This window comes from Columba livia, chromosome 3 (assembly GCF_036013475.1).
Source record: "Columba livia isolate bColLiv1 breed racing homer chromosome 3, bColLiv1.pat.W.v2, whole genome shotgun sequence".
Lineage (NCBI taxonomy): Eukaryota > Metazoa > Chordata > Aves > Columbiformes > Columbidae > Columba > Columba livia.
In genome coordinates this window covers 69008066-69034178 of record NC_088604.1, presented here as the reverse complement: position 1 = coordinate 69034178, position 26113 = coordinate 69008066, and the positions used below count along the sequence as shown (strand labels likewise).

The following is a 26113-nucleotide window of genomic DNA, read 5'->3' as shown; positions in this document are numbered from 1 at the left end:
GGTGCAGTTCCCTGGGCTGTGCCCCCTGGGCGCGGTGCCTTTCCCTTGCCGGGTGGAACGGGGACAGGCAAGTCCCCCAGATAACTTGCGCAGCGGAGGCAAACCCCGCCGTTGCCCGGCAGGACTGCCTTGCCCCCGGCCGGCCGCACACCGCCTCCCCGCTCTTCCGGCGGGTCGGGCAGGGGGGTGGCCGGCGGCAAAGACCGCGGGCTGGAAGCGGAGAAAGTTGGAAAGGCCTTGGGGAGAACGCGGGGCAGGGGTACGGGCACGGAGGAGGAGCGGGGAGAAGCCTCACCGGAGCACCGGGAGGAGCCGGAGGAAATCTGCTGGCGGCGTTTCAGGCGCCTCAGGGGTAGGGGAGGAAGGAGGACCCGGGAGGGGAGCACCGCTCCGGGGTACCGCTGACAGGGAGGGGAAAGCACCGCCACCAGCCGGGGGAGGCGGGAGGAGCGCCAGTGACCTGCCGCAGATCAGCTCATCCGCCGCCAAGCCAAGCCGCCTCTGCCGCCGGAGGATGCACGGAGCACCGGCTGCCCTCACGGTCCCGCCGCCGTCGCCTCCTCCCGAGGGCGGCTGCGGGCAGCAGCGGGAGGGCCAGCAGGGATAGAGGAAAGCGAGGAAAGTTGTGAGCGGCGGGCTCAGGGCTGTGTACCCCGGAGGGGCAAGAGAGCACCGCAGGCATCAGCGCGGAGAAAGTGGGATCGGAAAGCAGTTTCTGGGCACGCTGCCGGCGAAGCGCCTTTAACCATCCTCCCAGGGATTAAGGGGAACTGGGAAAGTAACTCGGCGAAGTGAGTGGGATTCTGATTTTTAATTTTTTTTTTTTTTTTTTTTTGTCTTCCTCCTTTTCCCCTCCTAATCCGAAAGGAAGGACCTGTTTAAAAGGAAGGCAAAAGCTGCCGTCTGCACCCGCTGCCGGGAGAGATACGGGAGGAGGGCACTGCACACCGGCACCCCTGGCTGCGCCGAGCGAGGGTGCGGGATCCAGAGCTCGGTTCTCGGGCAACATGATCGTGTACCAAAGCAGCTACATATAGTAAACGCATTCATCATACGACAGAGCGCAGGAAGGTGAGACAGAAGCAGAAACAGAAACTAACATTGAAAGGAAGAGGCGAAGAAAAAAAAGAGGCAGTAACTGCGAATTACTTCCAGAGAGAGTGGGTGGATGTTGTGCAGCAGCAGCGACTTGGGATTTTAGGGGATGCACCCTTAGATTTTACTTCTCTCTAGTCTGAGCCTCCCTTCTCTGGTGGCAGAAAGCCTCTGTGTTGATGGTAAGAAAACAGGAGGAATAAACAGGAGGGTTTCGTTCAGCAGTGCTTGAAATGCCCTACTGATCTGCCTTGAGGATTTTTATTTTTTTTCCTGGTGGATGTTGGTTCTTGACCTTGATTTTGAATCCTTTTAGTTACATCGCAGTTCTTGTTTTGTGTTTTTTATTTCCTTTGGCGAGGAGTGGAAAGGGGGAGGCTGGCTTCGGTTCTGAAAGTTGCGATCATTATTATTTTGGAGCCAGCATGTGCACCAACATAGTGTACGAGTGGCTGAAGACCCTGCAGCTCCTCCAGTACGCGGAGTCCTTCGTCGATAATGGCTACGACGACCTGGAGGTCTGCAAGCAGATCGGGGACCCGGACCTGGATGCCATCGGCGTTGCCGTTCCACACCACCGGCGCCGGATCCACGAAGCCGTGCGGCGGCTGAAGGAGGCGGACGAGACGGCGGCGGGGCTCTACTTCACACTGGAGCCGCAGCCGCCGCCTTCGCCCCCGCGGCCGGCGCCCCCCGCCGCTGGGCGCTGCCCCCGCCGAGTGTCGGGGCAGGAGGAGGCCCGGCGGGGGGCGGGTCCCCGGCAGCGCCCCGGCGGGCGGCGGGGGGCGCCCGGCGGCGGGGGGCTGGTCGCCTACCCCAGGCTGAAGCTGAAGATCATGATCCGGGACAAGCTCATTCGCGACGGCATCAACCTGAGTAAACCCCCCTACTCCAACAAGGTAAGAAGGGCTCACCGGCCCTGCCCTCTGGAGGACACCATGTTCCCAAGTGTGGTGGGGCAGTGGTGGCAGCTGGACCTCCAGCTGGAGATGAGGGGGTCCAGCAGGGCCTGATCCCACCTCTGTCATGTCTCATGAGTGTCTCAGCTGCACCTGTGGCATTTTCAGAGGGAAACATAGTCAGGATGCAGCACTGGCCAGGTGTGCAGAGAGACGGGGCCAACACAGGTCAGATCCACCAAGGCTTGGTGGCCTGATGTGGACTTACAGGGTGGTGCAGCATTGTGCTGCGTTTTGGTTTCGCCTCTTTTTATTAACCGGTTCTTTTAGTCCAGTGTGGTTTGGGGCGTGAAGGCAGAAATTGACAGGACAGACTTAATGGTTTGCGGTTTTGTTTGTTTGTTTTTCTTTTCTGTGGAACTTTTCCATTGTGTTGGAGAGTGATGTCTTCTCTCTTTTCTTAAAGGTCATACTTCAGTGTCAGTTTCTGTTGTCAAAATGGCTCATGAAGCAAGTGGTAATGTGGCTGGAGGAACAACTCCTTCTGTTGCCTAGGTTTATTTACTGGAGGATTATAGTGACTGGTGAATGTCAAAACTATCCATCAGCTGCTCCAGCATAGGTCTGTTTGTGTGCAGGACACAAAGTCTGCTGAAAGGCCAGAAAAGTGCAGTTCTGGAAGAGTACATTCCAGAGTGATTAAACCCTAATATTTACCTAATTTTTATATTTTGAAAAGGTTAAAATCTAAGATGAATATCGTTTAGAAGACATAAATTGTTTTGTCTAAAGTTTTCTGTAGGTTTCCTGCTGAAAACATCATATGCAGAATAAATAGAACTATAGAATTAAATGGATTATACCATGGAGGAAAAAATTATTTGTGAAAGAAAATAAGGTATTATAATGCATGGTTTCATCTGACTTCAGAACAAAGTGCTTCAAACTTGTTTCATGACCCAAGTTGCCTGTATTTTCTTTAATGATTAAGTCTGACAAAGTTGACCTTCAACTTGTGGGTACTTTTTACCTCTGCAAAGCTTATGAAGGTTTGGAAGCAAGGTGACAGGGAAGTATGCAGGTCTGAGTTCACATAAACACGAGACATTAAAATTTAGAATGAATTGTCTGCTGTAGGGGACCTGGATGTGAGGATAAGGAGCAATATTCAACTTAGATAACAATGCTGAAGTACAGATAGTAAGAGTGATAAGAGAGCAAGTTTCAGGACTCCAGTTTTTTATCCACTTGGAGATAGAGAGCCACTAGTCAGTTCTCAAGTGCAGCACAGGTGACTGGTTTGAGATATTTATTTGTTCTCTTTTCCTGATACATCTGCTTGATGACATTGTCAGAGACTGTGTATCAAATCTGATAGGACAGTAGCCAAATCTAACAGACCATCCATGAACATCTAGTCTAAGTACAGCATCTTCTAAAAGTTACTGTGTCATTTCAGAGATTTTTTTTTTCTCCCCTTGCAGTGAAACATCATTGGACTTTCAAAATTACCATGACATGTCTTATATAAAAGAACTTCTATGAAAGTTCTGGCTTATCAGTGAAGCTGCAGCATATTACCCACCTCCATAGCCCTGTTACACTTCTTGCTTTTGACTTCATGTGTGTTCGTAGTCGCCAATTCCATTTCACCAAGTGGTTCCTCTGCCTTCTCTTTTCTATACCTCTTGCACAGAAATTGTAAAATTTCTAAGATGCCAGCATATGACATCAAGGAAATTAAAATCTTTGGCGTTGATTTCTTCTTTAGCTCACCTTATTTTAATTTGATGCATCTGATAATAGTGTAGATTAACTGTCAGGGCAAGTTCCTTTCACACAGAAAGCATCAGTCTGCTTTAATTGCTTTAAATCTAAAAGCAATATTTGGAATAGAAAGAGGAACCAAGCTTACTTTCCTAGTTTTATTTCAGCCTGTGGTGTCAATGTATTTATTTTGGATGATAAATGCATATAACCTCATTTTTTACAGTAATAGAAAAACTTTCTCCATCTCCTCAGTGTGAATCACTTCACATCATAGCATGTTGTAAGAAACCATAAAGCTGGCAAGATTTGAGTTAGTGTTGCTCAACATGTGTTGTTCTGAATGCCACCCACTGTAGCAATCCATCTCCAAAACGGCTTAAAGGGAATAGCAAAAGATCACATCACTGCACATGATTCACTGGATGTTGTTTAGAGCAAGAGAAATGATATACTGTATTCTCTCATTTGGGAAAGAGCCATATTATAACAGTGTCTCTTAAAACAAACAAACAAAAACAAAAAAACCTCAAACCCCAAAACTTTCAAAAATTGTGGATATAATTTAAGCAAACTGTATTATACTTTTTTAGTATAGAATAAGCAATGTACAGACTTGTGCATGTCAAAACAATGTGGATGTATTCTCTGCTGTGCCAAGGATTAAAGAATCAGCTTGAGGTTTGTGTCAAGATTTTTGTATACATTTGTCGCATGTCCATTTACAGATGGTCACATGGATATTCTGGAGCAGGGCACTAGACACTGACCTGCTTGACGTCTCTGTGCTGCTGTGCTGCATCCCTCCATGGCTTACATGGAGAATGCACCATCTTTTCCTGTTAATATCTATGAATGGAAAGTAAGATCTATGAATGGAGGAGCATGCTTGTTTGTGTATGCATGTGTGTATACGTATGTGCATTTTTCTGGTTTCAGGAAGAATACTTCATGTGTTTGGTTATGTAGTTCTTAGACAATTTTGGCATTTTATTTGGAAAAGTCCCGAAGAACTGGAAGTACTGCTTCTCTGTTTTGTTCATGAGCTTTTGGTAGCTGCCTTAGTTGTAGATATGTCAGAAAATTAAAAAAAAAATATTGAATGTGTCTGCAGAGATGCTAAAAGCATCATCTTGCTGTCGTTTGAGTGTTGTTGCTGTATTTTCAGATGAAGGATGAAACAACAGGATGCACGTGCATTGGCATGATAAATTCTAGTTTAGCTTAGTTTGATTACAGTCAGTAAAAATGACTAACAATTACTTAGCAGAATGTAATATAAAATAAAAATATAAAAATGATAAAATATAAACATCTCTTAAAGATCTTCAAACTTTGAATTGAAGCCATGTGTGGGAAAAACTTCAGACATGGAGAATTAGAACAAGGCTTCACCTCCTCAAATTGTATTTTAACTATTTTTCAGGTATAAACCAAGGAATATGACTGTAACTGAGGAGAACTCCACAGAAGTCAGGTTTTGTTCCATGTTGGTAATGCTCCTTAATACTCAAAGCTTTCTGCTTTAGCTTCACGCCCGCTGTTGCTGGCTGATAGCCTTAGAAGTCTCATATATCTAAGAAGGTGAAGGACTTGAATGCCCTTCAAACAAGAACCTGTGGTACCTCTCTGAGCCAAATGAAACACCTGTGTCATCTCAAAACATCTAGCTGCTTTAAAAAATTATCCTTGATAGTTGTAATTCTGTCCTTAATTAGGAACTTAATTATGCTCATTATAGGAATACTATAAATATTCTTTTGCCATGTACTTTTGGGGGATGAAGGAATGAGCAGCCCCACTGGGTTCCAGTAAAGATGAATGAAGGAAAGCACAGCACTGACCCGAATCACCCAGATCAGAAGAAGTAGAGCCTTTACTTCCACTTAGAGACGCGTCTTGCTTTGGTGGGCTTGTTGCAAAATGGATTGTGCCGATGCTGGGTTTGAGCAGGAGTCATGTCACTAAATGTCACTGGGGTAGGGAAAGCAGAGGAGCACCTATTTTGTCAATATAAACACAAGTAAGGTACCTTGTTGTGGAACACGCCAAGAGAAATTAAGTATTCTATTTATCTCAAATATAGATTAAGTGACATTTAATAGTTTACTGAAATTTCATTACTATTTCTAATTGAAATAAATGGCCTGATCTTTTTCTTGGGGAACTTTATTCAATTTTTTGTCTGCAGAGGATTGCAAATATATTTAACATCACTGAAAACATACATGTATTAAAAGCTCCCACACCAATAAATATGTTTGCTCAGCCTCACTAAAGTTATACTCATGTAGTTTTCAGTATTTATTAGAGAGAATAAAACTGTAGCGTAATATATGTATATGTACGTGACCTCATTGTCACTCCCTGTGCTGTTCATTATTATCAACATGCTTGGAAAACAAACACAAAAAATTTGACTGCATTTGAGGCTGTAATCTCAAGAGTTCAAGCAGATGGAGAAAAGTAAGAAGTCAGATCCAAGTGGGTATCTGCTTACACGCCCAACCACTTTTTTTTTAAGTTCTGTGCTGATGATATAGCACAGATTTGTGGTTCTGATTAAATCTTTGTTTAATCCTTGTCACTGCAAAATGAGGAATATTTCACATAAGTTAAATGTTAAGAGGTAAAGATGCCAGCAATACTGCTTTGAAATACAGTGGTTCAAGCTGAGTCTGGGCTGGATAATGTAGTCAGTGCTTTAGATATCTACAGAGTGAATTCAGTGAATTAAAAATATTGTGCTTTGAACAAATGGCAACACTCACCCATACTAGAATTAAACATCAACCTTTTTCTAAAGACCTGGCTGCTTTGGAATAACTGCATCAACTCTGATTAGCAGAGCATTCTCAAATATGCCTTGGGGAAAGCTGCCTATTGACAAAAGTACTAGTGCATTAAGTAGTAACAATATTTTCCTGGCAATAAATTAGCAAAGCTACAGGCAATGTTCAGGAAGTGAAAAGGTATTTTATATAAGAAACCACTGAATTTGCCTTTGACTCCATACCTCTGTTTTCTTTTAAAGAAAAGATAGAAATATAGCATATTATATATCAGGAAGTTGTTTTAAAGTTCCAGTTTATTAAACTCAGAGAAAACAAACTGAAAAAGATCTTCTTCCAATCGGACCATTAAGGCAAAATGTTGCAGAATATGAATAATACAACAGTGTGCTGCATTTGCATTTGAATTATTCCTGAATATTTGAAAGTGTATTCAATCTCCTCTGGAGAAGTTGAATGTAAACCTTCTTGGGTTTCATTATCTCTCAGTTTTGAGGGGAGGAAGATCCCATTAGCGTATATTAAAGGTGGAGTCCGAAGAGAGTATAGTATGAACTCCACAGCATTCTCGCCCCCTTTCTACGATAGTTTTCAGGTCCCCAGTGTATTTTCTCAGCTCTGGTGGTGGTGAGGACTGGCAGAGGAGAAGGGGAGCATGTGGCCCCAGCTCCAAGGAGCTGTGCAGGGCTGAGCTGCCTGTCACTGCCAGCAGCAGCAGCTGCCCTGTAAGGGGGATCTGTCCCTTGTACTCCAACATGTCTCCAAGTTTGAAGGAAAAGCCAAATGTACAGGTCCCTGGCAAAAGAGAAATGCCTTACCTCTTGTAGTTCCCTGAATGCTTTTTCTTCTTCCAAAGGACATGGTTCAGTCAAACCTCTGCAGTGTAAAGCTGAACTGAATTTTCTCACATAATGTGAGGTCTTGTGTACATACGGCATCTCAACAGTGACACCACCAGTGGCATGGCAGAAGTATAACTACCAGCTTCATGTCCACACACCGATAAACCTGTCCATTTTAAAGAAGTTTGGTGATTATAAGTCTTTCTGAAGAGAAAACACATTTTAAGGAAAATATTTCTGTTGATACCCACACCCCCAGAGCTTCTGTCTGCCATATATAGGATGATGAAGCCCATACACACAACCATGTGTGAGGAATACCAAAGAAACTGAGATAATTTCTCCCCGATGAAGTAATCTTGTGAACCATGTTTCTAGTTTTGTTTATGACCAATATCATTAGTTCACATATACCATAATATATAGGGAAGCTGTGTCCCTGATTTCATGTGTGAAATTGAATAAATTACCTCAAGTCATGAAAAATTTTAGAATGGTGAAGCATTTGGACCCACTACTGCAGCATCTTTGTCCATTGCTTTACAATTAGGAGTAAACTTCCTTGCGTGTAAGTAAAAGAGATCAAGGAATAATCAGTAACTTGGCTATATGGCAATGAGTTATGCCTGTTAATTTTGCCTATGAGTTATACCCTATGTGCATATGTAATTATGAAGAGTCCCTATCCACTAACATATGTAGATCTGTAGGTATAATCTGAAACATACTACCAGCTCTTACAGAATTTTGAAAAGTGCAGCAGAGGGGTTTGAAGTGACAGGAATATTGTTATTGCAGATTAGGAATGAATTTATTATATCACTTACAGGAGCTCACTTACTGGTTAGAGACTCTTCCAAAGTAGGAGAAGACAGAATGAATTAAGACTAGATTGGTAGGTTCAACTTTTAAATGTCTTGCTTTGTCAGTTTGAATGAGCCCCTTTGCTTGGTGTTTGACAAAGCTATCTGCTTCAATCTCTTTGTCTAGGTTAATATGACATCTCATATTGATGCTCTTATCTTGACAAATGTGGTGGCTTGTACGCGCTGCAGGAATCATAATCTATTAAAAGAGCACGGTGGTGCTATGTTTAGCACTGCTGCATTATTTTGGGACCGGCTGTGCTGCAGGAAGGGGAGAACTGGGTGAACCTTCCCTGACACTGGCAGTCTGCGAGCCAAGCTGGCCCAGAACTGTCTCCAGTGACTCACCCAGCCTCTTTGGTTTGTTGCTTGCAGATAGTTAAAAAAAACTTTTCCTACGATTTTGCAAAACAAAAGAGAAGTGCTGTGTCATGTGAAACACAAGTTAAGGGCCTTCAAATAGTATCTCGTCCTGGTTCTCACAAACTCAGCAGGATGTGAATGGCAGTGATGCACGCCTCTCATGGGAGCCCTGCTCCTCCAGTTGGTCTCATTCCCAGTGAAGTCAGTGAGGGTTTTGCCAGTGATTTCATTTGATGCTGGGTTTGGCGTGAAGTGTTTGAATTTAAATCAGCTAACAAGCACACCCTTACTGACTGTAATTGTTGTGGTGGGTGAGAACAGAATGACATGAGATGAGAATGATAAATACAGCAGTCGCATTCCAAAAAAAACCAAATCAGAACATTTCAGAGTTTTAAATATTACCATTAGCAGCTTGAACAGCAGCTAGGTAGACTTCTGAAGATAGATCTTACAGATTTGTGCTAGAATAAATGTTTGGTAAATATTCTCGGAAATCTCCACTAATGTTTATTGGCTGGAATCAAGTACACATAGTTGTTTACAGCTGTCCTCCCAGTAACTCAAAATCAGAGAGAAATGTTAATAAAATACAGGAAAAAAACCCCTTACAACTGGGTACAAATATGTGTTTTGTACAAGTTCTTTTTTCCAAAGAAGAAATGTGTTGGCTTTGACGATCCACACCCTGAAGGAGGCATGTGCTGTTTTCACTGCATATGTCAGTGGGAATTTTACAGTGAAATTAAGTCTGCTTTTGACCTGGTGTGGTTAAGAAAAGAGTTAAAAAGCTGAGAAAAAACCCCTTGCCTTTCAGTCACAGACTAAGAAAATCTTGTTTGTTTTTTTTTTTTTTTCCCAGAGTTAGTTAAGTGGCCACTTGGCCATGCTCTTACATGCACAGAAGGAAATATTTTTATTAGCAGAAAAAGGCATTGAGAGCTTCAGTGGCTGAGAGCTGGAGCTAGGCTATTCATGCTGTGAAGAAGGCCAAAAGCCAGTATAAACCAAAAACTTAATAAGTCAATATACCATAGAGAAAAAAAAAATCCCTTAAAAACCAAAACTAGGAGTGGGAGCCAATTCTGCATCTGTAGCCTTGGTTTGTGGATAGAGATGTTTGCTGGGAGTGACTCTTCTGCACCAGCAAGCTCCTGTCCCTTGGGCTCTGCATCTACCAGCCGTGCTGCCTCAGAGCCTGCTGTGGACCCCAGAGCTCCCCATTCCCTGACTTCTCCTAAATCATCTCCACTACGTCTGCCTCAAGGAATACTATCTTCTTCCCTAAGACCAATCCCTTTCCCACCAACAATGTACACCTTTTGCCTTCATTCTCCCTAATCTTTTTCTCCCTGATCTGAATTTGCTCAACAAAGCTATGGAGTGTTAACCAAAATCTGTCTGAGTGGAAAGACAGAACTGATGCAGTGATACCTTTTTGTACAGCTGGAAATGACAACACTGTGTCTTTCTCACTTGATCCCACCCTATCCCAGTCTCTGTATGACTTTCATTCCATCTCCTTCTCCTGCTACCCCAGATTGTAATTTGGATCCTCCTCTCTCCTCCCCCATGCTCTGATGAGAAGACACACACACTCAGGATAGTGGGGCTGTCACTTCTCCCTCCTTCATGCTCAGTGTCCCCAGATGCCTTCCAGTTGACCAGCACAGGTGGCTGAGCCCAAGACCTTGTCTCACAGAGCCAGCGCTCTAGACTTTGATCTTAAAAATTTTGATCTTAAAACTGCCACAAGCTGCAGTTATACAAAGTCCCTCCAGCCTCAGTTCTGTGGCAGAAAGAAGGGATTGATCTAGAAAAAGCAGGATGTATTATCGCTTTTGAACATATGTATGGGACTGACATGGTCTTTTTGAAACAAGGCTGAATGTATAATAAATAAATATTAATAAATAAATTGAAACATCATCAGACATTATGAGTTCAATGCAAAAATGTTGAAAGTTGGTTGGTTTTTTTTATTTTTCATAATTTGTTAATGCTAATCATGTGATCATGATAACAGCTTCTAATCGCAGCATCTCTTAATTCTTGTCTGATTATTTAGTGGTTGCCAAAATGTTTTTCTTCAAATTATGTTGAAACCTGTTCTACTAATAACTGCTTGTGTTGAACTGCATTGAGAATTTTTACACAAATTAATCTCTGATTGTTTGTATACCTTGCAGTTAAGGTTTCCCCCTAAATAGTTCCCCCTATTAGTTTAACAAAGCTTTTTCCATAGCTAGGGAGTGAGAAGTACCAGAATAAAGAATCATCAGGAATTTAACTTGCCCTTGAGAAAGTCTTTTAAAAATCTACATGTGCTAGTTCCTAGGCTAAGAATTTCAACCTAAAGATAAGAATGAGTGACTATTTCAGGCCCTGAGTCTACATTCTCTCTCGTATCAGACCAAACATCACAAGGAAATCTCATTTTAAAACTCAAACCTGAAGAAACCCAAGAGGTAATAAAGAGAACTGTGGGAATTACTAACCAAGAAGGTTTGTTCATTTTAAGGTGTTAACATTCAAAAAAGGATAAAAAACAGAAAATAAGGAAATGTGGCTGAAACTAGACCAAGAGATCTGGAAAAAGAGTCACTTTAATTTCACCTGCATTTTTGTTTTCATGTGAAGAAAACTTATTGGACTTTTGCTATAACAGCTTCTAAAGAAGATTTTGCCAAGAGAATATTTCAGGGAGATGATTTTTCACATACACTTGATATTTACACAGTGGTAAAAATAATGCTCCGTATCTTGTGGAATAAAATGGAGCCAGAGAAAGTTTGACGGGAATACCACTAGCTGGTTTCTGTCCAGGGTTAAAAATTGCATACACTAAGGACGTACATCATGCAGTCAGTAACTACAGGTAAAAAAAGTGTGTGTGACATTGCTAATAATGTCAAAACCAAACAAAAAATCCAACGTCATTTAATTTGTATCTCTTTAAGACGTAAGATTGGGATCGCCAGCAAAGGTTATTGCAAAGGTCTCCTAAAAAGCTGATTCTGTTTCCCAGATTTGTGGTCTAGAATCTCAATGTTTGCTGCAGTGTGGAAAAATTCTCCTTTCAGTAGTTCTTTGGGTCCTGATGCAATCATTCCCCCGGGGAAAGGGGTTTTATTATTTTTGACAGAAGGACATGCACGGGCTGCATAGCGAAAGGAAGGGAACTAACTTAATTGCTATCAGGTAGCAATGGAAATCAGCGGAGCCAGGCTTGTTCCTGGGTACTCCCAGACTGTTAGCCTCAGTGCTCATTTACTTCTATAAGTAGCGCTGCACAGAATTTAACCAGTTTGGGATATTTTTCCAATGGAGTTTAGCTAATCTTCAATACCACTTGTCAGAGGTAAATTTTATGCATATCAGTGGAAGCAGAGATTGTTGTAATTAATAGTCTGAATCTCTTGTTGAAGCCAGCTTGTATGAATATTGTAGCAAGTACATGATAGAGTGGGTGCTGTGCCTTTTATAAAATCCTACCTCACGTACAAAATTGGGTGGTTTTCATATGAGCCTTCAGTAGTGAGTATTAATTCACCTATATAGGAAGTTGTAAAGGATTGAGGTGTTTCCCTAAGGGATTATTTCATTTTAGAGCTGGAAATTTACTGAAAAGAGAATTTATATTTTAAATTTATGTCTGTTGAAAAGAACTGTTTATGTGACCACTGGATTCATTAAATCAATTCCCATGGCATCTAACAGGAAATAAGCTGTTGCTTTGTATCCTTCCTCTGTGTGTATATGGTGGTTTTGGAAGGAGCACAGATTTGTCCGGGAGAACTAATTGTTTTCATAGAATTTGTTTTATAGATCTTTTAGTGTCTGAAATTTATGTAATAGTTAATAATATTGATCTGGACTTGGGAAGCAGATATTCAGTTGTGCTGATCATTATTCTTACTCCATGGATAAGGAAATGAGCGTAATATTTTTAATAAGAAATAGTTTCATACTTACAGTGAATATGAATTAAATTTAAGGCAAATGTAGTGGAAGAACTTTAAAAGCTTGTTTTCCATTTATTCTCATAATCTCTTTCACCATATTTACCACTGAAAATGTCTTTCTGTAATTTGAGTTTGCTATGCAATTAGACAGAAACAATTTCCCCCTCTTATTTAGTACATCCTAACTTCAGAATCTTTCTACTTTTGTCATTTTCCCTGATACTTTGTGCAGTACGAATATACACTTCATGCACTTGATAGTTTTCAGTTCATAAGTGTCTAATTTTAAATTTTCAAGATGTGCTATTTTTAACTGTAGTAGCATTGTTTTTCCTTCAGATTAAACACATTATTTAAATTCTGTTATGAACTTATAGAAGTGGTGTCTTAAGAATGACTTTCAGAGTGATTCAGGTGTTTTCACTAACACTTGATTCTTTAGACAGTCCCTCCCAGAACTTATTTTGACTCTTTAGTAGTACATGTTTGATGCTGCTCCCCTTTGGTCTCCCACCTCCCCTCTCCCCAGTATTTGCTGATATGTTGTTATACTTCTCTGGCTTCTGCTGATGAAAGACAAAATATCCGTTCTAAACGGTACTGCTCTAATTTTAGTGCCGGTTTGTCTTCCAAAGTGTTGCATTTACAAAAAACCCACAAAACTTTTCTGTGTACTCTTTCAGGTAGTTACCTGAGTACTAGTGGCCTATTAGTGGTAACATATAACACACAGACAAGGAAAAATATGCTATGAGAGCAATATTTACAGATTTTATATTGTGCATGAATATTTAGGTTTTAGTTTAAGGATTTGGTAATGCTTTCTAAAACAGACTGCAGCACAGAATTTTACTTTCATGTACTTTTTCTGCAGTTCATTTCCTAGCTGCTTGGAAGTGAGACATGGAGAACATGTACGTTGGTAGATAAATAGATCTTTGATACAAGAGGAAACCTCTGCAGTTTAAGCAGTGTTATCAGTTGCCTTTTCTATAGTAGGTTTTTCAAAAGTAAAGGCATGTTTACAATAGATTCTGGCAGGTATGTCGGCTCTGACCATGTTGCCCTCTATCATGAAACTGATGGAAATTTTGCCGTTGATGTTGTTGGGAACAAACTGAGGTCTTTGGTAGGGAGCTATGATTCTGCTTTCAAGGTTCTAAATTTAAAAATGTAACAATTATGGTTCCTGGTTGAAACCTTGCCTTGATCTAAATGACTTCTAAAACATATTTTTAATAGCTGCTATTTTAATGAACTGGTAAAAGTCCTTCCTCTTTGAAACAAGCTGCTGAGGTTAGAGGTGCTGCCCCTCCACTTATGTTGCCACCCACATACCATTAAATAGATCTGGAGCCCTTTTCTGTTAGTGGTGTGGTGTTTTGGGGAGTTTTTTTATTTGGTTGGTTTGGTTTTTTTGGTTTGTTTCAGTTCTGTTTTGTTCCTCTTGCTTTCCTCTCATTTCTCCCATTTTTCCAGTTTGGAGACTTGTGAAGTAAGCCCTAGCCTGTCAAACAGTATGGTGAAATTCTGGATGGTTTTCCATTTCTCAGGTAGAAGTAAAGGAACAGAAAATTTAACCAGTAAGGAAGAGATGCTTTTTGGTATGTGAAAAAATATTTAGAAGGCAAGAAATTGAAAGGGTTGGTAATTGGGCTATAAATATTTACTGATGCTGGATAGTGCTTTCAGGAGGGTTTTTAGCCTATTTAGAAAGAGTAATCCTGTACGTTAAATATTGGTGCCTTACCAGCTTTAATTGCCTAAGAGGAGCTAAACTTGGAAAGAAGATATGAGCTGTAGTAAAAAAGTTTCAAGAGCAGCCAAGTTGAGAAAAAAGTTTTTTAGAGTGTGAGTTTCTATCACATTTTTTTTGAGCTATATAACCCAAGGAGATAACTTTTTGACTTGGGTGAAATGGTGGGATTTGTTTGGAGATGGGTAGACTGGCATATTTGTGTGTTTGTTCAATCCTAAAGGGGGAAATTTGGCAGACATTATAACTGATTTCCTGTTTTGTTTTTTTTTTTTGTTTTGTTTTGGTTTGGTTTGGTTTGGTTTGGTTTTTTTGTTTGTTTGTTTGTTTGTTTTATTTAAAATGATGTTTTCAGAGGTGTTGCTGTCTGGCTGCCCATAAGATGCCCCGCTTTTTCTTCAGATTCTCTGGTTTCTGTTCCTTTTCCTGACGAACACACAATTTTCAGATCTGTTAGGCTATTGTTTGTGTCCATGTAGACAACTTTGTCAGCCCAGGATTGAAAAAAAACTCATAAAAGTGTATGTGAATAACACTCAAAGGGTGGTTTTTTTCTATATTCCCAAAACTGTGTAGAAAGGTTTCCAAACACTAAACACTGTCAGTGTCTTTTAAATACAAGAAAAGTTGGAAGGGAAAAGCTTTTTTTTTCTTTTTTTTTCTTTTTTTTTTGTAGGTTCATGTTTAAATCACAGCCCTGGATGTTGTTTAGACAGCTTGCAGCTGAAGAATATGTTTAGAAAAAGACTCCTGTGGTTTTATGCAAGCTTCTTTTCCACTGTACAAATAAGTGGTAGAGCTGCATGGAACTGAACCAACTGAATATCTCTAAAGAGCAGAAAAAGCAGTGGAATTGGTGCAACAGTTTTCCATGTGTTCCCCTTCAATATATCTAAGGTTTGACTAAATGGGTATTACCAAAGTTGTAAAGATAATTCTGTTTATGTGACATCAGATCCACACTGGGAGTTAAATGTCGTGCTGTTTGGCTAACTGGTGGTACCAGTCCTTAGTAGTTTTTGTGATGGAAATATTTGTCCAGAACCTCTGAATAAAGGCAACATAGTGGCAAATGATTTCCCCAACTGCGAGCTGGATTTTGAAACTACTGATTGATCAGCAGTTGTCTAACTTTACAGAGGTTGCATTACTTGCAGTCTCAGCTATTAATCTTTTTACAGTGCTAAGCTGTCTTTGCCATTAGCATTATTTTCTTAGTATATTACCTACCTATGTTGTGCAATAATTTTAGCTTGTTACTTCTTGCCACTTCTGCTAGGTGCATGGAGAACAGAGGGTTTTTTCTCTTTCTCTGGCAGCAAGCTTTAGCTACCTGTGGGTACTACAAAATCCTACATAAATGTGTCTACTAAAATAAAGAAGATACTTAATTTATCCTCCTCTTAGGTTACACTTTCCCTAGTACTCTCTCTGTAGCTGGTCTGAAGGAGTCTGGGCACCGTATCCCAGCGAGGGCCTTGCTAGTGTTGGGCAGAACCTGAGTTACTCTGTCTTTGCACTTTATCATTTGCTCAATTTGTCCCCATGTGGCTGTTAACCTTTTTGTAATGTTATGATATTGCTGACTCATGCCTTGGATCCACAGGAGGCCCCAAGACTTCTGGATAGCAGAGTGAGCCATTTGTTTCCCATTATGGGTATACATAGTGACTCATAGGCCGGTGTGCTTTCTTGCCCTTGTCCCTGATAAATAACATCCTTCTATTTACCAGGCTCTCCCTCCAGTTTAAGGCCATTTTGAATCCTAAGCCTGGCCTCCTGTGAACTAATGCTTCAATGAGTTGAATATGACCCGATGATATTAAAGAAAAAAAAAATCTGTTTCACCATCCAAATCAGTACTAAAATAATTATTATTGCTGTACTTAGACAGCCCCCTGCAACACATCTCTTGATACCTCTTCAAATTTTGGCAAAGATAGTTTCTAAATATGGTTTTTCTCATATTTTATACTCTTCTGTTATTTTCACTTAAGCTGTGCTTCCTTAGTTTGCTAATACAAATATCTTGTGAAACAGTATCAAAGACACAATAAAGTCAAGATTTTTGGCATCTACTTATTTATTTTATGCTGGGAGGCTTATTGTCTGGTATACAAAGAAATCAGGCTGATTTGGAATAATTAGTTCTTGACAAGTCTATGTTGACTGTTAAACATCTTATCACTTTTTGATTAATGAAACAAAAGCATTTTTATGTGGGAGGATCAACAGGGTTTTCACTGCACAGCATTATAATCTTGTTCCAACAAATACAGGTTTGTTTCACCTTTCTGTTATCTTCCCTTATCAAATAAGTAACGGCTCTTGGTAACTGTTACACCACCGGTTTTGGGAGAGGGTAGCATGCTTTCTTGGTACACAACAGACCACCTCCTTGCATTTCCCTCCATGTTACCAGTCTAGTTGTGATCATAAATTTAACCTAGTGAGTGAACTCCTTTGTAGAGTTGTTTGCCCCTACATATATGATGTCTGTTGGGCACAGACAGCTATGTCTGCTCCGCATTTCATCTCCTGCTTGTTTTCTCATGGGTAGAGGGAACAGAGGGTAACTCTGTGCTGTGATTTGGCACTTTGTGCCCAAGGAGAGTTTGTCTGTAGGCACTACAGGAATGTGCACATGTAGAAGCAGAGTTTGCAAAGGAAGGTGTTGAGATGATTTTGTGAAACACCTCCTGGGGTGTGCTGTGTGTGTTGGTCATTGCCAAGGATCTGGCCTGGTGCATATTGAATGCTGTATAGTATTTGTTCTGTTGTTCAGGATGTAGATGAAGAAAACAACAACATGGCTGGGTCACACATGGATCGTGATCAAATTTCTCAACTCTCAGACCTATCTTTATTCTATATTAGTCTGACTCAAAAGTATAAACTGTATGAAATGTTTCCTACTAGGCATGTAATGTAAAAACAAATGTGCCTGTTCTGCATCTTCCTACAGACGTACTGACCTGATTCAGGGTCACTAGGGGTAGGGCTAATGAGGTATTTAATTGCAGGCCTTTGAGATGTTACTATATATTTGCAAGGATATCCCTCCCTCCTTCTCTCTTTCTCTGCATAACCTGATGGATTGGTTCTTCCCAAGGAGTCTCTGCTCTTCTACATTTTCCCTCTTGCATCAAGACCTCAATAAGTTTCCTACACTTTTTGGAGGTCTGGCAACAGGCAGATAAGTATGCTGCAGTTTGTGGGTTGTTTGTTTTTTTTTAGAGAGGGTAGGCTAAAAAACAACCAAACAAAAATGGAAACTAGTTGATTCGTTTGGTCTGCTTTACACAACATACCAGGGACAGAGGCCTGGGAGTAGCCTGCATTACACGAGTATGAGCAATTGAATGACTGACACAGGAATAGACTTACAGGGCATACCATGACGTTCCTTCATTCTGTGCAGAGAAAAGGTACTTTCAGATTTCTTTCCCCATTGTGTATCCTGTTTTGCCAGGAATTCATAATTCATGCTTCTAATTCCTAGGATCTTCGTCCCTTTAAACCCACCTGACTTGTCCCTTATGTGGGAAGGTCACAGCAGGATTATTTTAAGTCTCTTCTTCTGTCAACTGTGGCCCAGTAATGAAATGTCTGATACCATTATCCCTGAAGAAGGGCTCTTCCTCTATTAATTGCACTGCATGATGGCCATACATTATGAGGATCTACCTGCTGTGATGTTGCAAAAGGCAGAAGCAAGAACAGTTGACTGTCATATATAATGAGAATAAATCTTTTCCTGGCTCTCAAACGAGTGCTCAGTCACATGCACGCTATCCTGAAACACAGAACAGTAACAGAACAATGGGGAGGGTTATGCTGCTGAAAGGAATTAAGTTTATTGAAGAGCTCTGGAGAGTTCAGATGCCCAGGTGAGAGAAAACCAGATCCAAGTGACTCTCCCATTTCTTCAAACCTTAGCAATGGAAGGGGTAAATGATGAAAAGCAGCATCTGCATCCCTGTGATTGCTTCTCTCCAGTGCTGTCTGTCTTACTCTTCGCTTGTATAATCAGCAGATCTTCCAGTTAATGCAGTGGGAACCCATTTAGTGTCTTAAAGTGTTGTTGGCATTATTGTTTTAATGGACTGAATATGTTTTGATTCACAAATGCTGATCATAATGTGAAGGGGGCAAGCTGCAGCATACTGGAGATTATACTTAATTGCTGAACCACGCATTCATCTACATATACTTATGCAAAGTCTGGCATTCTCAACAGTTTATTTTTAAATAGCTGAAAACATTCTTAAATAACGCTGATGTTACTCACTTTCAGCACACTGTTCCTGAAAACAAACAGTTCAATATCTTGCTTTTACAAGACATATTTTGCATTGTTGCTCCTAGCCTGGAGCTTTGAGAAAATTAGGAAATAATTTAGGGGAAGTTATAAATCAGTGAAAAGGGACTTTTAGATTAAAGAATGCTTCTTCAACCATGACTGTGGCTCATAATAGGATATTATAATCTGGTCCTGTAGAAATTTCCATGTTAAAGTTGGGGGCAGGGGGAGGAAAGGGTGAAGTATACTTCTTTAGCTTATTCTGTTCAAATTCTGTCCCTGGAAGTTCTGCAGGATGGATCTGCAAATTGTCTCTTACTGTCTTTGTTTCTGTTTTTTTTCAGTCCCTTTAATTTAGGAAAAATTCACCAGAATGAAAAACAATTGTTACCTACACTAAAATAAACTTTGGTGACCAGTGGAAGCAGACAATGACATTGGTATGTTGATGTGGAAGAATCTTTTTTGTAATTCGTGATGACTGTTAGTTTAAGTAGGATAAAGTATAAAAAGAACAACACAGTGCCCCTCCATCTGTGCATAGTCTCCAATATGGGTTTATCTCCTTTGCATGTGGAGACTAATTTCACCCACACAATAGTTCCCATTCAAGGAATACCCCAGATTCACCAGCATAAGGGGAGCAGTTGTCTCTCTTCAATGTCTTCGTTCTGATAACTCAAAGTAGGAAAGCTCTTCAAGTCTCTCCCTGTCAACTGGGCTGTCCAAATCCATGAATATCATGACAACCCTTTCCTGCACACATATAAGTTCATATTATCTTTTTCCATGAAAATGGCTTTATTCCAGATTATTTTTTTCTAGTATTCTTGAGATGTCTAGCTATCATACACTGTCATATATCAAGGAACATTAAATCCTTTTCCTGCTGTGAAGTATTTAATTTTTCTTATTTCCTTTCCATCCCTCCTAAAAAAAAATTTGTATTTCTGGAAGCCAACTTTCTTTTGATTACAAAAGAAATGCAATAGATTGCGTAAGTAGAGTGTGGGAGAGTAAAAAAAAAAAAGTCATATACAATGTTTTACTACTTTCTGGAATGTTCTTGGGCAGTGCTGTAGGTTAAGTCATAGTGTATGCATACTACTACTGGCCTTCTCAGTTTTTAATTTGAACAGATTTTTAAATTTTCTGATTTTGATGGCCAAATGTATTATACAAACATGTTGGAGTGCCAAATCTGATCCTCAGCATTTTTAAGTTATTGTTTTTTTTAAATACTCCAAAGCAACTACTACTGTCCCTGTCAGTACCACTCTCTTAGATCGAGTAAATGTTTTTAAAGTTAATTTTGCAGGGCTGCAATTCTTGGCAACAAAATAATCTTGAACACTAGTAAGGAAATTTATGGATTTCAATTACAGCTTGTAGTGTATCATAATTTTAGTTTTATACCCTGTGCAGTTCAGTGTTTTGGATTTTTAATGGGTATAGAGCAGTAATCATAAAAGTGATTCAAAATGCACCCAGTAATTACAGAGATTTGCTGTTGCTTTTGCATTAAAAATGATGATGATTTACAATCAACAAAATTGCAGTCTGTGGTTTTACTTCAGATACTCATGCTATTACACTGCTTATTAGTTATGGTCAGTGATTTAGAGCTTAAGAGCTACAGGTTAGAAAGCTGCAAAATTATTTATTCTTTAATAGATAATAACAGTAATTTTAAAATGGACATTATATTAATTATAATTGTGTACATTCCAGAATACATATGTAGCCCTTTGTATCTTTTGTTACTGGAAATTAATTACAGCTGAAAGGACCTAGTTGGACTACAACAGCCAGAGTCACTTTTTTACTCTTAGTTTTTATTACAGTCCAATAATGTTAAGTTTAGCTACCAGACTCATTTCTGTCTAGCAAGTAATGTAAATAAGTTCTTTCCTTCACCCCTCCCTGTACTCCAAATACATATCTAGGTATATATGAATTAATAAAAAGGCAGATAATATACTGTAATTGTGGACATTTAAAATCATATAGAAATAAGAATTATTCCTTTTACCTGAAAATTATTTTTAAGTACCTTTGGAATAAGGTAAGAATATGGGGGCTTTTTGTTCACACTTCTCCTTCCTGTCCTTTTTCTGCCCCTCCAGAATATTTCCTCTTTTCTTCTACATTCCTACATCAAAACTCAAGGAGAACAGACTACCACCTTTGAGAACTGTTATTTCTGAATTGGGCTTTGCATTTGGGAAATGTAACAGTTAAAGCTATTTGAACAATAACGTGTTCTTTAGAACATTCTCAAGCATTAGCATAACAGCTATTTTCCCTACTTCTTAAACCTGGATTTTGACTAAGATAAGATAGCGATCAGGTACATTATCAGTCAAGTCACGGTGTAAAATGTATTGGCATAGTTACTGATTATACAGCTGTTTGTTAGAAATACTGACTGGAAAACTTGAAACTAGAGAAGTTTCTGAGCTGTTGGATGACAGCAGTTTGTTTCTATGAGCTCTCATGAAAAGAGGGTCCCAGTTATTTTTGATCGGTAGTGTTGCTAGAATAAACCTACGATACTTTATTTTAGCCTAGGCTTACATGGAATCCACAGTTAAGTAAAGTTTTAATTACTATCTTGCAGTAACAGTTGTATTTATCATACTGTTTGCATAATAATTTAAGTGCTGGCTTTTGGAAATTGTCCTTGTCAAAATTCTTCATCTGAAAAGGGTTTTGAAATGCAGCAGAGATCACCTTGGTACTAGTTGCTTTAGAGTTTACACACTCTAGCAGCTTCTTTTCACCTTAGCACCTTTTCTTTCAGGTGGTTATGATAGTGTGAGATGTGGTGCACTGGAAAATTAGAATAGCAAGATTTTATATTTACTTTATCATGTTTAAAAACTGAAGCATTTGTAAATGGAAGCAGGAGATACGAAACCCAGATCCACAACAGCAAAGAGGTTTCATATCCCCATGATATACTCAGATCTAGAGATTGTTGGATATGTTTTTATTAAAATTAAGAGTCTGAAGTGTTTCATCTGCATTATTCCAGATTGAGTGAACGTTTGGTTTCTGTTGAAACTTGGCCCAGGCTTTAAACAGAACCGATCTGGCCTGTAAAACCTCATCTGTTCATTTCTCCTTCTCAGCCTCTTTTTCACTATAGGACCTGAAAATCCCTAGCTGGTATCCGACACTAGTTTTTCCAGCCAACCTCTGACATACCTGTGAAACCCAGGTGGGATTCCATTGTGTAGCCAATGTTCCAGCATTGGAAGACCAGGAGTGGCTTGTCAGGGTGAGGAAGAGTTTGCCCAGGAGCCATAGATCCTGCAAGGCCTCACAGCTGTGCAGTGAGATTGCATTCTTGCATGACTAAAGATGCCTTTTGCCAAATCAGGTTTTAATTTCTGTATTTCAGCTAAAGCAGTGGAAATAAAGAGTTCGAATCAGTATTAGGCCCTCATTTTAGAATTAAACTGGTTGTGTGTTTAAAAAAAAAATAAAGGCAGCATTTTATTTTAGGCAGTTAACTTTAAATCTGTGCTACCTTCCTCTCTTGTATGAGCACACAGACACATGCTCCTGTTTGTATGAGAAGGATTAGTTTTGACGTGGATTGGTCTTGTGGTATGGGCAAGTTCATGGTCATAAGAAGATGAGTGGCATAAGGAGCATTAGGAGATGAAGCAGAGGCAGAGACGAGGACATGAGGGATAGGGAGAATTAATGAACGCTTCTTCAGAGTCAGGGTTTGCCTCTGCCCCCTTAATATATGTGATCCTCCATCCTGTGTGTTGCAGATTCATGTTTTGTGAGCAGGATTCTTTCAGCCAGGTATTAACTGAAAGGGGTAGTGAGTGATGGATGAGTAGCACCAGCTCTGACAGAGTCCATTGCTCAAACTAGCTTTTCTTCCATTTGTCAAGAGATTTCAAGCTTCCCTGTTTCAAAATAGCTATGGATTTGCAGGAACAAAGCTGATGGGCAGAGTTTCTTTTTTTTTTTTTTAATCAATTTGTATAGTGGTTTGTGCCTGACGAGTTAATACTTGCTGCTAATAATTCAGTGGTTTCTCTGTTTAGACTGTGTTTTCCATGTAATACAGGCAGGACAGAAAAAATAAGACCTTAAGTTCCAGCACAAGCATCTGCTGGAGTCGTGAACTGTGTATTGACTGTGCTTAGTAACAGGGCAAAGGCAGCTGATCATGATCGTCCTTCCCTTAATTACTTTGTCACATGTCACTACAGTTCCATATAAGGAAAACAGGTATTTCCTTAATGACAAATAAATAAGATAAACAGCCAGCAAAAATGGGATAGATTGCCAGTCTGCTGCCGGTGTTAGTTTTATTTAATCATAACTGTCATTTGTCCTGTTGAATTTTTTCCTTGCTAAGATCTCAGCACTTTTTTTCCTACCAAAATATATTGTCTCAGATTCTAATTTCAAAGGCTATTGGCTCTTCATCCTTCTCATAATTATGCAAGGTGAATACAGGTCAGAGTTTCGGTTTGGCTGTTCCTTCTGCCACTTTCATTTTCTCTAACCTTATACTCATCCCCCCTAATACTGTTTTTTAATGTCTACTTAATGAGTGCTTTTATATAGCAAGATGAGGAAGAGGTATACTTTGGACTTGTGAATGTATTACCAAAATGTAAAATGGTCAGATTTCAAATGAATGTCTTACTTGAATCTCAGCCTAGCAATAGAAATTACACTTGAGGCCTTTGGACCTTCAAGGGACAGTAGTAATCCATAGCTAATCTTTACGTTAGCAAAATCAAAGACATGCTAATACATTTTTAACACTAAAGTATTTACAATATTCTGCTCCAAAAGGGATTGAGTGTGTAAGCTAAAAGTGTATTATAGCTTGTGAACTCTGTATCAGCCATTTAACTTGTGAAGATTCAATAAGACCTTTGTGGTCTGTAAGGCAAAATAGACTCATGACTCTCTAACAATCCCAACCTCTGCCTGTATAAAGGCCGAATCAGGCTTTTTCAGATTAAAGCTAGCTAGATGATAGCAATAGTATCACAGTTTAGACTTCAGTGTTAACTGTGAAATTCTGCTGGGAGTTTTCTGGACAACAAAGCAGATACAGTAGGTGGATGTGCAAGTTAACACTTTCACTGTCTGGAGCTGATATTAAGCTTTTCAATTGAAATACTTTTGAGTCCCTAGAGCATTTCTCGCTGTGGGAGTATAAGAAAGCAACAGCTTCCTGTGCAAAACAACTTGCTACAGCTGTTTGTTAACACTTACTATAAAAGTAACTGTTTGCCTTCAGTCATGCTGAATTATGTTAGCCTTTTAAGAAGAAATATTCTCAAACCAGCTGCATTTACATGCATTAGCTGAAGCTGCCTAATTAGTTTAATTAATTAGTGTAATTAGTTAAAGCTTCATTGTTCTGTGGAGTTAGGCTGCTGGGTAAGCCTATGAGCTCAGAAAGGGTATTTGAAGTACCTGAGCTAAACTAGCATAGACAGGGGTGTGCTGACTACTTATTAATCTCAGAAGCAATAAAACATGATATGGAATTTATTGAAGGTACAGGTAAGGTTAGACTTTATGTGTGAAGGAGATCCTTAAGTGTGCTAGAGTGTAGAGTTTTCTCATATGAAGGCTTCCATGAACATTATTTGGACATACTCTCTTGTGGCAAATATTGAACGTGGGTTTGAATTATGTTACAGTGATTGAATAAGAGACTGGAGTATAACTTGTTGTGATAATTTAATGTAACTTATCAACAAAAGGTCCAGTCATTTTTATCAACTTTTAACATAATAAATTCCATGTAGGTTTCTTGGGAGTTTTGTTAGGAACCTGCAAACAGCAGTCTGGGTACTGATGGGCACCAGCAGCAGAAGCCACCATGTTCACCACCATTTCAGGTGTCTGGGTACATTCAGTTTGCTGATGGCAGAGGAGCATCTTGCTGATATCTGAGAGCAGCACACCTGGGACAGTCAGGGTGCTTTTCTACTCAGCTCTCTGCACCCACAGCCAGGCTCTGTGCCCTTTCTCAGCGAGCACATGTGCAAGACTGGCAGGCAGTGAGCTGCCATGACCATGTATGAGTGCATGTTGACCTTCTCAGGCTGTTTAAGGTGCTTTTTTCTAGGTTGGGTTGCTTCTGGAGTGATGTAGATGTATTCTGTCTGTGTGCCTGTATGGCTGACAGTATATAGGTTTGGGTTTTTTGCTTGGCTGCTCACAAAACGTGAAGGGCAGGATTTGTCCCTGTTGTAATGTACAAAGCTGCTGTGGGGTCTCTCCAAAGTTGAATGTGGAATGTTTTTTCTTGTGTGCCTTTTCAAACTAAGGCAGTAGTGGCAGGATGAACAATATTCAGTTAAAGATATGTAGATTTATATTTTAGATACTGTGTATCTTAAAACGTGATGTTTGGTAAATTATACTGTCACAGGGTAGATTTGTGGGGATTTTAGGAAAACTGAAGTACTGCATTATTTGCTTTTGGGTTAATTCTTTAATCTGGATATAGTCTCAAAACTGCGTCACAGATATCCTTTCTGTTTCTTATTGAATCAGAATTTTAATTTCTTAGAATGACTTCTGTAAGAGATTAGTCATTTTATATTCATTTATTAAATGATCTGCAGCAGTGTAAGAAAGACAATGGCTCACACCAGCATTCTCTATTACTGTTTTCTCTCTTAATACCCTGCAAATGTGTGAACTTCTCTGGTATGCTTTTCAGTAAGCACAGTACCAAAGCATGCAGAAACATTACCCCAGTGACTGGTATACTGAGGCTCATAAGGAAAAAGTATTAAAGGGAAGTAAGGAGTTGTAGCAAAGTTAGACTTCTGTTTACTCACACACAAGTTTTTTTAAAATTGTTAAAATAGGGAAATGGACCAATAAAGAGCACGCGTGAAATGGCAGCAGCTGGAATGGACTTCCATAAGTTCGAGTGTGAAAGTGAAGTAGTTTTGTGATCATAGTAAATGTCTTCATCATTAATGTCTGCTCTATTGGTTTCTACAGCAGCAGTGCTATAGCTTGTCTGTGAAGTAATATGTAGTAGACACTTTATTTCTGTGATTGGCCTGAAAGTAATTCTAAAATGTGCAATTTTAGAGGCTCAGTTGGAACCAGACATTTGTGACTGATCAGTCCTAGGACACATTTAGTGTTGAAGAATAGCATGAACATATTATTAATTCAAAATCTTGTCTCTTTTAAATGAGTGGAAATGTTATTTTACTGTGTGAATGTTTCCATCACCAGCATCACTTGTTTCAGAAAACCTTGTAGATAAATTATGAGTGTATACTACAGGTTACATGGGTGGAGAAGTGTTGAAAGCCAGAGTAATTTATTACAATCAGCTTGTTCCTGGAACATGTGAGGTAAATCATTTGTTGCCAAGGGCATCTCATGAGTGCACAGAGAAGCAATACGTTAACTGAGGAAAAAGCAGACCACAACTTTA

At 39.8% G+C, this 26113-nt stretch overlaps 1 protein-coding gene across 4 annotated transcripts in view; it reads left to right on the top strand.

Moving 5' to 3' along the window:
• Nucleotides 1-1304: 1304 nt before the first annotated feature.
• Nucleotides 1305-26113, top strand: part of SASH1 (SAM and SH3 domain containing 1) — a 543978-nt gene continuing 519169 nt past the window's right edge. For 2 of the 4 annotated variants that reach the window (XM_065057478.1, XM_021294852.2), the window contains exon 1: nucleotides 1305-1994. In XM_065057478.1, the coding sequence (XP_064913550.1) occupies nucleotides 1521-1994 (474 nt within the window). In that variant the 5' untranslated portion in view covers nucleotides 1305-1520. The remainder of the gene's footprint in view (nucleotides 1995-26113) is intronic. The other 2 variants (XM_065057483.1, XM_065057481.1) reach the window with 1 other exon arrangement.